The sequence below is a fragment of the Helicoverpa armigera genome, chromosome 6 (assembly GCF_030705265.1).
Source record: "Helicoverpa armigera isolate CAAS_96S chromosome 6, ASM3070526v1, whole genome shotgun sequence".
Classification (NCBI taxonomy): domain Eukaryota; kingdom Metazoa; phylum Arthropoda; class Insecta; order Lepidoptera; family Noctuidae; genus Helicoverpa; species Helicoverpa armigera.
In genome coordinates, this window is record NC_087125.1 from 4905789 (window position 1) to 4921630 (window position 15842).

The 15842-nt window shown below is 35.7% G+C and overlaps 3 protein-coding genes across 4 annotated transcripts; 2 read left to right on the plus strand and 1 right to left on the minus strand.

The window, feature by feature from the left end:
• The first annotated feature begins 2486 nt into the window (after positions 1-2486).
• Positions 2487-4174, plus strand: Rnmt (RNA guanine-7 methyltransferase). Its single transcript, XM_021330306.3, has 2 exons — positions 2487-3747; positions 3834-4174. The coding sequence occupies exons 1-2, from the start codon at positions 2664-2666 to the stop codon at positions 3938-3940; spliced, it is 1191 nt and encodes a 396-aa protein (XP_021185981.3). The 5' UTR covers positions 2487-2663; the 3' UTR covers positions 3941-4174.
• A 1196-nt stretch (positions 4175-5370) lies between these two features.
• Positions 5371-10868, plus strand: LOC110373158 (DNA topoisomerase 1). 2 transcript variants are annotated; one of them, XM_021330339.3, is made up of 10 exons: positions 5371-5530; positions 5840-5991; positions 6082-6486; positions 6963-7062; positions 7143-7304; positions 7379-7475; positions 7559-7724; positions 8091-9388; positions 9497-9773; positions 9859-10868. In XM_021330339.3, the coding sequence occupies exons 1-10, from the start codon at positions 5489-5491 to the stop codon at positions 9959-9961; spliced, it is 2802 nt and encodes a 933-aa protein (XP_021186014.2). In that variant the 5' UTR covers positions 5371-5488; the 3' UTR covers positions 9962-10868. The 2 variants fall into 2 exon arrangements, with proteins under 2 accessions (XP_021186014.2, XP_021186015.3); XM_021330340.3 differs by lacking the exons at positions 5371-5530; positions 5840-5991; positions 6082-6486; ... (2 more) ...; positions 7379-7475; positions 7559-7724 and adding an exon at positions 7844-7990.
• On the minus strand, positions 10862-14929 carry LOC110373159 (ATPase WRNIP1). Its single transcript, XM_021330341.3, has 8 exons — positions 14530-14929; positions 14173-14376; positions 13777-13949; positions 12219-12476; positions 11948-12119; positions 11690-11873; positions 11122-11367; positions 10862-11001 (listed from the first exon to the last, which is right to left on the minus strand). The coding sequence occupies exons 1-8, from the start codon at positions 14779-14781 to the stop codon at positions 10901-10903; spliced, it is 1590 nt and encodes a 529-aa protein (XP_021186016.3). The 5' UTR covers positions 14782-14929; the 3' UTR covers positions 10862-10900.
• Positions 14930-15842: the final 913 nt, after the last annotated feature.

The following is a 15842-nucleotide window of genomic DNA, read 5'->3' on the forward strand; positions in this document are numbered from 1 at the left end:
AAACATTACCCTTGAAGTACGGAAATGATCAACACGAAGCCTCGTCATACAAAAAACTATATCAGACTAGATCGCAAATTGACCACGTCGCAAATGGTCATAATCGAAACATGTCTAAATCGCTTACAAAAGTATCTTGTATCGCATAATGACCAAGTCGCAAAATGACTACATCGCTTTTAGTCCACATCTTAATGTCACCCAAAATATTCGGAGTGGACTGTGATGAAAAATATAAAAATATATAGCTTACTGTTTATACCTGGTACAGGGAGAAGTTTCCCCGGGTAAGCGGATGAAACCGCTGGCAGAAGCTAGTAATTCCACACACTCGGATTACCCCAGCTAATCCGACCTTTCCTTTATCCTTTTGGCTACCTACTACTGCAAGGCTTTTTTTTTTCTTCTTCTTTCTTTCAGATGATAAATGGCGATTTCAGACTCTTTAAGTCTCCGAATCTTGAGTATATTTTTTTACTATTACTATGTAAGATATTTATACAAACCATGCGAAGCCAGGGCGATGCAATTTTTCACATTCAGGTGCAAGGAATACCTACATAAATATAAACAAACATTACAAGCACCTTTCTTAGAGACTATCCGTTTTTCCGTGGTTTCACCTGACTCTTGTGGGAACTACTGCTCGCACCGGGATAAAATAGCACCGGGATAATGTAGATTTCAACAATGAAAAAAAATCCAAATCGGTTCCGCAGTTTCGGAGCCTTCAGTACAAACAAAAATATGTTTCCTCTTTATTATATCTACATATCTTATATACATGTCACCGGAAAATAGCAAGACTCGTAAATTGATCAATTTTCTAGATATTCGATCATTTTATAACTCAAGAATGGCTGAACCGTTAAAGCTGAAAATTTGAGGGGAGAGAGCTTAGATCCTTGAGAAGGCATAGGGTAGTTTTTGTCACAATCCGGCTATGGGAAGCAGTCATACCGGAGCGCGGGTGAAACCGCGGACAGGAGCTAGTTTTTTGTGCAGTTGACAGTCAGTACAAAAAATCTAATATTCCCTTAAAAACTTTACAAAAAAAAAACCTGCTTCTAAATACACAAAAAAAGTTCGAAAAAAATATTTTTAAGTGCATCGGTCTAGATGTCAGTGTCTAGTGGATAAGACTAGTGAAGTTGATTATCTATTTTTAGCTTTTCAGTGACGAGCATAGTTGTCACTATCCGCATAAGTGGAAAATTCTTGTCAATACGAATAAAATAAGCCAAAACACGAGGTAGCTAATACATACCGCTGACGAGTTCCCTCGACCTTCTCTCGTCTCCATCATCAGGTCAGCTCTAAAACTTAACTGTTGTATGCTGTTATTAGACACACACCTGAGTGTCTAGTTTCTACCCTATACACGCCTACAAAGAGACCTTTCTTAAGATGCCCTCGATTTCTCAGGGTTTCCATCATCAGATTCTGACCTGATGACTATGCGACCACCTGGGAAGTATACCCTATTAAACAAAGCAAATCGGTCCAAACGTCTTTGAGTAATTAATACGAATTGAGAACCTCTTTTTTCATAAAACATTCGGTACCACTATAACTTGCTACGTCATAACCATATGTGTAATTTTTCCAGAACATGCTACAAACTACTAAATGTTTCGAATATTTACTTCGAACAATCAATCTGCCTTCCCGACTTAAGTAATAATATTAACAAAAAATATTTTAATAATAATTCTTCGAATTATAATAATAATTCTCGTAAATACGAATAATATAAGCCGAAACACGAAGTGGGTAAAACATACCTACCGTAGCGGAGTTCCCTTAAGTTTCCCTCGCCTCCGTCTTATTATTAGGTCAGCTTACTATTTTATATTGTCGTAAATCGCATATAATATCAAACATAAATCTGAGTTTCAAGTTTTTACCCTATGCATGCCTAAAACTTTTAGAGAATTACCTTACTTTTAATAACTTCACGGTTTCCATTCAGATCGTGGACGTGATGACAATGGGAGCATTTGGGAATATAACCTTTCAAACAAAAGAAATATTGTTCAAATGTTGGTAAACGACGGATATATATATATGCATGAACAAACATAAAGAAATACAAACATCAGAACTGAGAACCTCCTCTTTTTTAGGAAGTCCTTAAAAATGATGCTCGTGTTTGCGTCAACATATCAGTTAGCTTGATTCGATAAGTCGGTGTTCAAATAACTCAGGGTTCCGAAACAGAGAAATCCTCCGTGATAAAACATGAGCCATACATAGACCGACCGCGCCAAGAGTTGCTTAACCTTATGGGTGAAGCTCTAATTTTGATCGAACTATTGCAAGAGCGATTAATCAACTGGACAGGCCAAAATACATGTATAGTATGTATAGTATGTATGTATGTATAGTAGGAATAAGGCAGAACATGTAAAACCATCTGTAAAAAGTCTCTGCAATATTAGCTTAAAAGACTATGTTTCAAAATAGGAGACTCGCGTAAACTCACTGTGCCAAGTTATTAAAAAAGTAGCACATTGACTGACAGGAAGGTGACGTGCTGTGGTGCGTGATTTTGATTTTGAATAAAATAAAATACGAAATTACAACTAATAACTCTAAATTGAATAACAACAGCCTTAAAGTTAATGCTCACCTGACAATAAACGCAACCAAGAGAACACAACATGTCTTCTGCTTCTAATAATACTGATGACAAGAATGAAAATCCTAAACCGGAGAATCTGAAAAGATGTCATGAAGATGACGATAGCAATGAACCACCGAAAAAAATCTCTGCAGAACACAGTTCGGTAGTAGCAGCACACTATAACCACTTGGAGGAAAAAGGCTTGAGAGAAAGATTTAATTCGCCTATATATTATCTCAGAAACTTTAACAATTGGGTCAAAAGTGTACTTATACAAGAGTATACAGACAAAATTAGAGAAAAAGACTATGGGAGATCGTTAAGAGTACTAGATATATGCTGCGGCAAAGGTGGTGACTTAAGTAAATGGCAGAAGGCTAGAGTAGAGCATGTAGTTTTCGCTGACATAGCTGACGTATCAGTCCAGCAGTGCCAAACGAGATATGAAGATCTTGGCGCACGGTCACGAGGCGCCCGTCTATTTTCCGCCGAATTTATAGCTGCTGATTGTACTAAAGACACACTGAGGGATAAATACAAAGACCCCTCTATAAGTTTTGATATTGTAAGCTGCCAATTCGGACTTCATTATAGTTTTGAAAGCTTACCTCAAGCAAAAAGGATGTTAACTAACATATCAGAGTGTTTAAAACCTGGGGGTTATTTTTTTGGAACAATTCCTGATGCATATGAAATTGTCTCACGAGCACAAAAATCCAACGGATCATTTGGGAATAGGATATATAACATTAAACTGCTGTTTGATGTTGAACAAGGCTATCCTCTTTTCGGTGGGAAGTATGACTTTCATCTAGAAGGTGTTGTAGATTGCCCTGAATTTTTAGTAAATTTTAAATTATTTACTAAATTAGCAATGGACTTTGGCTTGGAGCTAGTGTACAAAGCAAGATTTGCAGACTTCTATAAAGATCACTCTGAAAAGTATAGACAACTTCTTCAAAAGATTGTTTGCTTTGAAAGTTATCCACCACCACCAGGAAAAGAGCTTATTGCTGATGAAACAGAGTATGAACATGCAAAACAATGCTGGGATGCCAAGGATAACAAGACTGAGCGGGATCGATTGGGCACTATGAGCTCATGCGAATGGGAAGTTGCCAGTAAGTGTATGGCAAAAATAAGAAAAGATTACAAATAATTTCATTATTATAATGCATGTTGACACTAATACTTTATATTGTTTCAGCTGTATACATGGCCTTTGCATTTCGAAAACTGAAAAATACCTGGGATGCAAATGGAAAGCCTGTGTATGCAAAATCAAAAGAAGAAAGTCAATCAACTAGTAAATGACTTAAATGAATTGGAGGACTACATCCTTTCTTTAGTATAATTTGTAAACAGTAAGCAAGATATAGTTATTAAGTTTTCTCAATTTTTGTACTTGTATAATTAACTTCAGTTTCAACTGAGTGTTGCAATTTCACAAACATTCACTTTACAGTGATTTTGGATTTTGATTTGTAAATAATTTTTGATTGATAATAAGTAAATAAACAAAAATTCAGACAATTCACGAGAATTCAAGATTTATTTGTTTAATAATCATATAGAGTTCCTTAATGATCCCAACTGAAACTTGGGGCCCGATTCTCCTAATTTTACTTGAGCGACATACGATTCACGTTCGACTCGATTCGACTGAGATCCAATCCCGACTCGATTACGATTGAAGCGTATGTGGCATTCCGCTATTTTTTCTTTGAAATAAACGTTTTTATCCTTTTCTGTCATTCAATAATGAATCATTTTGTCTGCAAATGATTTACGATTGCAAAATGATTGTACAGCAAACTACCGTATAGACCAAAATAGCAGACCAATAATCGCATGCCAACCAAATGTCAATCGAATACGATTGGTCTTTTATTAGTAGCAGAATGCCCGATATGGTTAGAACTGCTATTGCGATTCGATTTCTATTCGATTTTGGCATTATTAACTTAGGAGAATCGGGCCCCTGGAGACCCCGTGTATAGGTATAGCAGTAGTACTATAAGACTACTCTGTTCCTATTCCAGGTACTAATAAAAACAGAAAATCAACCGGTAAGAAGAGATCGTCTAGGGCCTAGACGGCCTAGACTCTAGGCCCATAACGGACTTTCCGTATCGGTTGCCCTATAGTCGTTCTTACTGTAGGCTCTCACGAGTCTAAACTGCTAAACAGATTTTCATACGGTTTTTGTGTTAGAAAATAATAACCTTTCGAAGCTGTCGCTTGCTAAAAGATTATGTATAACGAATTTATCAACTTTTCGAGTCAAATAACAATACCTAATAAAAATATAACAAACTAGCCGTTTTCCCGCGGTTTCACCCGCGTCCCGTGGTAACTACTGCCCGTACCGGGATAAAATATAGCCTATGTTACTCGTGGATAATCTAGCTTTCGAATGGTGAAAGAATTTTTAAAAACCGTCCAGTCGTTTTTGAGCCTATTCATTACAACCAAACAAACAAAGTTTTCCTCTTTATAATATTAGTATAGATGTAAATGTAATAAAACAAACGGGATTTTTTTTTTGTTTCTTCCTTCGCAGGTCGCTATTTGTAAAAAAATTATTAAATTATTAAATAATTTTGATCAGCACAGGGAAGAAGCAGATTTTTATTATTTTTCATATTGCAACATTGAGTATGTCCGATCCGAACTGAACAACGTTCAAAAAAGCTCATTGAACCGGTTCACCTCAATTCACCTGAAGCTATCTGCAATCTTGGTAGGAACGGCGCATGCGCATTCGTCACTTCTCAGCACTTAGAGAATTTTGCGTTCGCTTGATGACCGGCCTCATGTAATCGTACTTGCACTAACGTCGGTCGGTAATACGTAGGCAAAATGAGTGTCGAAAATCCTGCTAGCGACAATGATTGTGAATCAGTAAGTGATTTAATAGATTTGTATAATCAATATCTATGTATTTAAATAGCAATTGTATCATAGAAAAAATCAAATCGTGCTGTGAACTGTGGAACACAAGACTCCACGAAGCGAAAATTTTCTAAGTCCCAATATGGCGTCAACTACAGTGTTCGCACAAACCGAAGCTAAGCGTCGGTTTGGAAAGTTTTCAGAATAGAAATCGACACGTGGAATGGTTTCTTTAAGTCTAGTGTTTTACATATTTTACTAGATGATGACAATTTGTGTCAATTTTCTTTAAGTTAAAATGTCGTAAATTGTTCTCAGGGAAAGGTAAATGGTAATAGAAATGAACACGTGAATGGTGTTCACAACGGATATAGTAGCTCCGAGAAGCATAAGTCAAGTCACAAGTCATCCAGTAAGGACAAGCACCGAGACAAAGATCGGAACCACAAGAGCTCGTCCAAACACAGCAGGTTAGTTTTTCCAGAAGGTTCCGTGAGAACATGCCTTCTGCATTGTTCATTTAAGGAATTTAGTATATTAAAAAAGTGTTTAATTTTTAGCGATAAGGATAAAGACAAGCATTCATCTAGTAGAAGTCACAGCAGTTCACACAAGTCCTCCAGCAAAGACAAAGACCGCAGCGAAAAAGATAAAGAGCGCAGTGATCGAGAGCACAGCAGCAAAGACAAGGATCGCGACAAGGATAAGCACCGCAGTGATAGAGACAAGCAGAGAGACAGGGACAAGGAAAGAAGTGATCGTGATCGGGACAAACATAAGAGCAGCAGCAGCAATGACAAGAAATCATCTTCATCGTCATCTAAGGACAAGGACAGTGAGCACAGGAGTTCCTCTAAAGATCACAAGTCAAAGGACAAGGATAAAGAACGTGAAAAAGATCGTAGCAGGAGTGACAAACATCGCAGTGATAAAGACAAACATTCAAGTTCAAAAGATAAGCACAGGTTGGTTATTCTATTACTAAGAAAAATGCATTTATCTTGCATCCACATTCTTAATGGAAAATACTTATGCCTCACTAAAGCTGTACAAACTAGATTTTGAGCAAAATATAGTCAATCATGAAGGTGATATGACAGTATCTGTATGTCAAATAGATAGTGTCAAGATTTTTCTCTGTATGCAGTATACAGATATTTTCTATTGTATCTAATGTTAAGTTAGCTCATAAGGCACCCATTTAGCATGTTGTACATAATATTTAAGCACATATTTTTGTATGTGTGTGTATCTACCAAGAGGTTAACTTTGCATCGATAGTCTAGCTTAATTTACTGAAAACCAAACCAAATGCTGACACTAAATAGGCTTGATTTAGAAACTACTTATGCAAAATTATAAACTATATACTAGTCAATATGAATGAGATTCTATTTTATTATTTTGATTGAAATGTGTAATATAAATGTATTTGTGATAGCTCCAGCAAAGGCAAAGAGAAGAGCAGTAGTGAAAAACATGATAAAATCAAATCTGAATCAGATTATCAAGATTCCCCAATCAAGGATGAGCCTATGCAGGTAATTTAATGATTATGTATATTTCAAAATGTGTATTCTTCCTAGTGTGATGCTAAAAATATCATCATTTTATTTTATAGATTGATCATGTTGATGTCAAGCGGGAAATGAATGATGAAAGCAATGATTTTGGAGGTCTCAACACAACAGCTTCATCTTGTGATTATTCTCTATCACAGTTTAAAGATGAGCCACTGTCAGAACTACCACCTGAAGATGAAAGTGATGAGGATTCACCATCGGTAGTCATTTGATTGTTTTTTCAAGTAATTCCTTTTAAACTTTCATAAAATTCATTCATTTTTAATTTAAACAGCCTGAGCGAGCTGGCAATAAGCGGCGTGCGCCCAGTGTCAGTGAAGAAGACATTCCATTACTTCAGCGTAAGAAATCTAAAAAGAAAATTAAGAAAGGTTTGTATTTTTAACATGACCATTTATGATTGTGTTTGTAAGAGCGAAATAATGTATTATCATTGTATTTCATTACTATTTAGAACCTACTTATGATGATGATATGGATGAAGAAGATGAAAAACCAAAAAAGAAGAAATCAAAACCAGGGAACACAAAACCAAGCAAAGTGAAAACTGAGCCAAATGATGGCCCCAGTCCAAACAAACGCAAGAAGAAGCAAGAAGATGAACCAGAAGTCTGGAAATGGTAAGAATTTACTATACATATTGAGCACAAAGGTCAATAAACCTAAAATAATGTTACCATGCCACTACCTCACCATAGTAACCAAAAAAATGCACAGATGGCGTTGTACTACACCAATGTGACATAACAATTTTGAGGTTATGGCATTTGAAGATGTTCTTTAGAAATGTGTTGACAAAAATCTTAGAAATAAAAGCAATTAATAGAGTATTACCTATAAATATAGTAGTTGTGAGACAGGTACGCTCTCGCAGACCTTATTATGTGTAGGTATATTGTTCTTTAAATTAAATTTGGTGTTTTTAGTGTTTATAATGCCATGTAATTTTTATATTAATAATTCATGATTTTCATTCATTTACTTAGGTGGGAAGAAGAAAAGAAGGACGATGGAACTAAATGGAAGTTTTTGGAGCACAAAGGACCTGTATTTGCCCCTGATTATGAACCTTTGCCTGAAAACGTTAGATTCTTCTATGATGGTAAAGAGATGAGACTTTCACAAGACGCTGAAGAAGTGGCAGGATTCTATGCACGGATGTTGGACCATGATTATACAACCAAATCCACATTTAACAATAACTTCTTTGCTGATTGGCGCAAAGTGATGACTCATGAAGAAACAAAAATTATAAAGGATCTCTCAAAATGTAATTTTAAGGAAATGCATGCTTATTTCCTAAGTGTTTCTGAAAAGAACAGGAATCGAACTAAAGAAGAAAAAGCCCAAATTAAAGCTAAGAATGAGGAAATTCAAAAAGAATATGGTTTCTGTACCATTGATGGGCATAAAGAAAAAATTGGTAACTTCAGGATAGAACCTCCTGGATTATTTAGAGGACGTGGTGAACATCCAAAAATGGGCATGTTGAAACGACGTGTGATGCCTGAGGATGTTCTAATTAACTGTTCTAAAGATAGCAAAATACCTAAACCACCTCCTGGCCATAAATGGAAAGAAGTTCGACATGACAATACTGTTACTTGGTTAGCCTCATGGACAGAAAATGTTCAAGGACAAGCTAAATATGTCATGTTAAATCCTAGTTCTAAATTAAAAGGTGAAAAAGATTGGCAAAAGTATGAAACTGCCAGAAAACTACACAAGTGTATTGATGTCATCAGAGAAAACTATAAAAATGATTGGAAGGCAAAAGAGATGCGAGTTCGTCAACGTGCTGTGGCTCTTTACTTTATTGATAAGCTAGCATTGAGAGCAGGTAATGAAAAGGATGATGATCAAGCGGACACAGTGGGTTGTTGCTCATTGCGTGTTGAACACATTGCTTTGCACAAGGAGAAAGATGGAAAAGAATATGTGGTGGTATTTGATTTCCTTGGTAAGGATTCTATCAGATATTACAATGAAGTGCCAGTTGAAAAGCGTGTATTCAAGAATCTCGAGTTGTTTATGGAAAATAAGAAAGATAATGATGACCTTTTTGACAGACTAAACACACAAACCCTAAATGAACACCTAAAAGATTTAATGCCTGGACTCACAGCAAAGGTTTTCCGTACATACAATGCATCTATCACATTGCAAAATCAATTAGATGAGCTTACAGATCCTGATGCATCTATACCTGAGAAGTTATTAGCTTATAATCGTGCAAACCGTGCTGTTGCTGTCCTTTGTAACCATCAACGTGCTGTTCCAAAAGGTAATTATAAAATGCTGTCATTTATTACTGTGTGTATTGAGAAAAACTCGTCTCTAATAAGCATAGTTTATTGTGAACAATTTCTTTAAAAAATCCCTATTATTTCAGGTCATTCAAAATCAATGGAGGCGTTGAAAGAGAAAATACAGGCTAAACGTGATCAAGTTGATGAAGCAGAGGAAGATTTGCGTCAAGCATCAAAAGCAGCCAAACGAGGTTCTGTGAAAGAAAAGCTTGCTTGTGATAAGAAGAAGAAAGCACTAGAACGACTCAGAGATCAGTTAAAGAAATTGGAACTGCAAGAGACAGATCGTGATGAAAATAAAACGATTGCCCTGGGCACTTCCAAACTGAATTACCTCGACCCACGTATCTCAGTAGCTTGGTAAGTTGACATAGTTTATAAAAATCATAATTCCTCACAATTATGCCTCCTGGACCTTACTAAACTTAATCATTTTTTATTGCAGGTGCAAGAAAAATGGTGTACCAATTGAAAAAATTTTCAACAAAACTCAACGCGATAAATTCCGTTGGGCGATCGACATGGCCGGTCCGGAATATATCTTCTAAGGTCAATATTATTAGCATTAGCTATAACTATATTTTTAATTTTCATAAAATCTGAAAACGTTCCACTTTCATGTTGTTTACATGGAATTTATTTTATGAATTTTATTCCTGACATAAAATTCTTAATCAGTGAAGTAGTATTGATATGTCAAACATTTGGACCCCAATGGATAGCGTTCCTCCCAAAATTAGGATCCAAATTAGAAGTCTGATTCTAATTTATTTTTATTTAGTTACAATGTTCTCTTTAGCTTAATTAGTTGTAGGCTAAGACTAGTGTTAAAAGGGAGTTTAAGAGTTTCTTGTATAGATTTGCGAACTTTTCTATGATTAGTACTTTTTTTATTCCCAATACTTGATTACAGCCTCTAAAAACAATCTTAGTCTTATATGGACGTGTATGAAGAGGCAGTGATATGATTTTATTATTTTACATTTCTAAATAGTGACTTATTTATGGTTTTCGTCACCTATTCACATGAGGTGTATGCAATCGAAAGTTCAAGCGAGTTGTATATAATAGAGGCTCTTTTGCTTACAAATAGCAAACCGCCACCTATTCAACTTTGAATCTATGATCACTAGTTTATTTTTAAATACTAAGGAAGTATTAATGATACTTTAAAAGAACCCGAAAGCATACAGCCGCATCAGATGTAATGTAAATTGTGCACAATGTGCAGTAGCAAATGTTGTAAAGTAAGAAATAATGTTATTTTATTTTTATAAAATTATAGGATCGGAAATCGTGGCTAGCGCAGTTCATGTTACGAAAGGTACAATGTTTTAGGTAAATTTGTAATATTACATACAGTTATGTGTGCGTCTTGTATATAGTAAATTTTTACCATGTCATACAATTGTGAAATGAGATTATCCCAAATAAATAAAACATTGACACTAGTAATTCAGTGATTTTAATTAATATCATTTATTTACTTAATCATTACAATGAAAGAAATCACTATCTTCCATTCCTTCTGGCATATAGCTTAATCCAGACTTGTCTTTGTGGAACATATTATAACCCTTTCCATAACCTGAAAAAGCATGAAATATTAGAAGAGATATATGTATTTTGTAATAAAATAAATAAATCTCAGCAGTTTTCTCGAAGGTCACGCGCAACTGTGAGGAAGTTTTGTCTGCATTTAGCATACCTAGTTGCTTCATGAGCTTAGTAGGAGCATTACGCAAATGGAGTGGAACCGACGGAAGAGGACCCTTTGCTTCTACCAACGATTTTCGACATCTTGTCATGGCGCGATAAACTTCTGTGCTTTTTGGTGCCCTGGCAAGTCTGACAGCACATTGCGCTAACAAAACATCGCATTCCGGCATTCCTATGTGCTGGCAACCTTGCAAACATGCTACAGCCTCAACCAAGGCATTTCTGTCTGCTAAGCCTGTAAAAACGTAAAAAATGGTATGATTTATGTCTTGCCGTAAGGAAAACATATTAATTTATTGTTCACTCTTCTTTTAAGAAACATAGTAAAATTATCAAAATTTCAATAAAATTTTTGCTTTCTTTGAGAAACAATTTTTTGACCGTTTCCCACTGTTTCACCCGCGTCTCGGAGAACTTCTTCCCATACCCGTACAAAATATAGCCTGTTAATCAAATCTTTTCAGTAGTTTCGGTGCCTTTAGTGTACAAATAAATGTAAATGTTTCCCCTTTTTGTATTAGTATAGTAGGTATACCTAGATTAACAATAGATGTTACCTATATCTTCACAAGCCGCACGCACTAGGCGTCTTGCAATGTACAAAGGATCCTCGCCGCCATGCAGTGCTCTTGTAGTCCAGTATAAAGCAGCGTTATCATCACTCGCGCGAATCGACTTGTGTATCGCGGAAACAATGTTGTAGTGTTCTTCACCTTTTCGGTCGTAAACCATATGGGACCTCTGTATCACATCAATAGAAAATAAGAATAAATTGTCTGAAAAATACCAAAATCTAAGCCATCTGTGAGTCACACCTTAATACCATCTTTAATATCTTCAAGACTTATTACTGTTGGCCCTGTGGTAACCAGTTCAGTACCAGGGGCCCTTGCTGCAAGTGCCAATTCCAATGCCCCCAGTGCAACCCTTGCATCTCCATCACACACTTCAGCAAGCCACTGCAATGATTCCTCTTCCACAATGCATCTTATCAACAAAACAAACAAAACAGTCAACATATTTAAATAGATACAACTGATACACACTGAAGAATGTTTAGCTGTATATAAAGAAAGGAGTACTTACTCAGGCAGATCATGTTGTGGTGTTGAATCAAAATTCTTCTTGACTTTTCCAATAACTGCCTTTCCACTCTTGTTTAAAGCCTGTTTTAAAATGACTAATACATCATCAGTGCTTAATTTTTCCATTACCACAACCCTGCATCGACTGAGAAGAGCATTATTTAAACTAAATGAAGGATTTTCAGTGGTAGCACCAATAAGAATGATTGTCCCATTTTCCACATGAGGCAAAAATGTGTCTTGTTGTAATTTGTTGAACCTGAAATAATTATTCATAATCATTTATTTACAAATAAAAACCTGAATGCACAATCCTAGTATAAATGCAAAAGTGACTGTCTATCTATAATGTTTTCACGCCAATATCCAGGTGCAGGAAATATTTATTTCACATCACATGTGGACCCGTGCAGAACAGCTAGTTGCTTATAAATATCACAACTATAAATAGTGGTCTAACACACCAGATTTTCTTGTCATAGGACTGTTATCTATACTAATATTATAAAGAGGAAAACTTTGTTTGTTTGTTTGGTTGTAATGAATGTGCTCAAAAACTACTGGACCTTTTTTATACCAAGTGTATTCTTTCACCATTCGAAAGCTACATTATACACGAGTGACATAGGCTATATATTATGCAGTAGTTACCATGGGACGCGGGTAAAACCGCGGAAAAACGGCGAGTATAGTATAAACAAAACTAATTTGATAATTTTGATTGTGTTAGGCTGTATACAGAAAGAAAGCTGGAAACTTATAAGCGCTTGTCAGCGCTGGTTCGTTCCACACAAAGGAAGCAGGTTGAAGCATCGGACAATGATTTGATTTTGTTAGAATATATTTAGGTATTTAAAAATGCGAAAAGAAGCTGTGTCCCATTAATAGAGAAAGGAAATTTGGAGAACCATCATTTATCTGTAAATAAATTGAAACAAAAGATTTTGTACATACAAGAATGACTCAAGAACCATTTGATTACATTTTGGATTTAGTGAAAAACTATTTGATGAAAAATTGGTATAATTGGCATAAACAACCAATTCTTCCAGAAGAAAGACTTTGTCACCATTTGGTAAATATTAAACAAATATAGCTTATTTATTCAAATATGAAGATAATAATATATTAGGTAGGTTTATTTTAAATGGCAGCGCCGCGCGCTGACCAGAGCGTATTGAAGCTTGTCGGTACTTGTCGGCGCCGGTAAGCGCTTATCGGCGCGCGTCATATATTTTCTTGCGCGGGTTACCAGCGCTGACAAGCGCCGATAAGCGCTTATAAGTTTCCAGCTTTTTCCAACTTTCTTTCTGTATACTGCCTTAATATACCACAACTGGTGCAGAAAATAATCTCATAGTATTTTTTATCTCTGCAGCTAGACCATTTTAAGTAAAATAATCAAATTATCTCTTGGTCTACCTTTGGACAGTAACCACATTATATTGTATTCTAATTTTTGTGTTCACTTCGGTGATATTTTCACTCCCACATAATGCCCCCCTCATTTTCGACCCCAACATAGTTGGCTCAGGAGATGATGGGGAATATTTTCATACCTATGAATTTCATCCATGAATAGTACTGTTTGTCTTTTAAACTGAGCTTCATTTTTGGCAACTTTTACAACTTCCTTGACATCATTGATTCCAGCCATAGTAGCTGATAACTTAACAAATCTCATGTTGTTTTGTTCTTTACAAATATTTGAAATAACATTAGCCAATGATGTCTGAAAAGAAATATTGTTTTAACATTTGAAACAATTACAATGTTATACTTATTTGAATTTTACTAGGAAATGTGATACTGGTAATGTGACATTTGCAAAAGGGTATAGTAACATACCACTTTTGGTGCCCCTTAGTAACCCACACTATTCAGTTGGAACGATATGTAAAGCCTTGTAGTCAGAACATATTTATTTGGTTTTAATAAAAGCAAACAAGGAATACCTTTCCACATCCAGGTGGTCCCCAAAGAATCATGTTGGGAATGATTTTCTTTTCTATAGAAGATCTTAACATTGAACCAGGACCAAATGCCTGCACTTGGCCAATAATATCTTCAAGATGTAAGGGTCTCATGCGTTCAGCCAGCGGAAGGTTTTTTACTCCTTTTTGTTGATTTTTAATGACTGTTTCAGACATTGTTTGTCCCTGAAGAAATTACAAATTGTATTATTATTCTCTAATTAAACGGAGTGAAAATAGTCACTCATAATTAATACATCTCTTACAAGGAAGAGCAGCATAGCAAGCAGGCGTAGATAACGTGAATATTAGTAGAACGAAAACAAATTTATTGCTTACCTCAATTTTTGAAGAACTAGGGCTTGTGCTGAGACGCGGACGTTTTTCATTAACAGAAGTTTGGTTGAAGTGTGAACTACTTCTTTTTCCATTAGATAGTTCTAGTTTATTTTGTTTTACGGCATTAACTTGTGTTGTATTCAGAAATAAACATTTATTGGCATGTTCTTCAATGACAGATTTCTCAAAAACTTTATTACAGATTGGACATGAAATATCATTTGAATTCTTATCTGACTTTATCGTTGCCATTTTTTTAAAATACTTATCAAATTCTAAATGGAAGAGAAAAATCCGTATTCGTAATAGTTAAAAAATATTATGAAACAAGTTCGCTCGCGGCGCAAGCTTTGATTGACGTTTTTTTAATTTTTTTGTTTAATTTCCCGCTCACATTTGTCATCACACGATTACCACAGACTACTTTGATTTTTCTTTTGTGGTATGCGCGCTATATCTGATACAGCCCAATATCAAGAAATGATGGAGCTCGTTGGTAATAAAAGTGAAAGCTTCCACTGTAACTGGGATTAGTCCGGTTAAGCAGTACACGGCCTCTTAGGCTGAACTGCGAGATGCCATACCAAAAAAAAATGTAACTGGGAAATTCCTTTTTCTTTTTTTATTTAGTGTGTAGTTTCTTAGGTGTCAGATATCTATTGAGTAAACCTTTTATTCCGTCTGGAGCCTTTTGTGTGCCCCTGGGTAGCGATATCTCTTTTGAACAATCCCGCAGTCCCGCTTGATATACCTTGTATATCAATTAAGTCAGCTCCTAAAACCGCTTTACAATGGGAGGATTTCTTAAAAAAAAGAAAAATGTGCCTAAGAAAGTGACTGACGGCGTTTCCTTCCAGTAACGGACTAAAATCAGCGCCGTCTAGGACAAGATTAGAAAGAAAATCCCTGATTATGGAATCTATCTGAATGCCCTAGAGGAAATACAATTACTTGGTATTAATTCGATGGTGTAGACAGAATATACTCTGTCATCCAAGGGGACATCTGTAGTTTTAAACCATTTATAATCTGTAGTTTTAAACCAGTTTGCAATGGCAACATTGCCTACATAATCTATATTATCCATAGATATAATATTACTAATATTATGTCTATGATATTATCTACGTCAAATGTTAACGTCACGACTGTCTGTTTGACGTCTGTCAAGACTGTCAGTTGCTAGTTTGTTGTAAGCTCGATGGTTTGTTGCACAGATTACTATATGTAGCAAGCTACAGATGGGACAGTCAAATTGTACGAGATTAGTTCCACTTTGTCGGCTCTGGCGCTGCAATCGTTCTGTCCTAGTA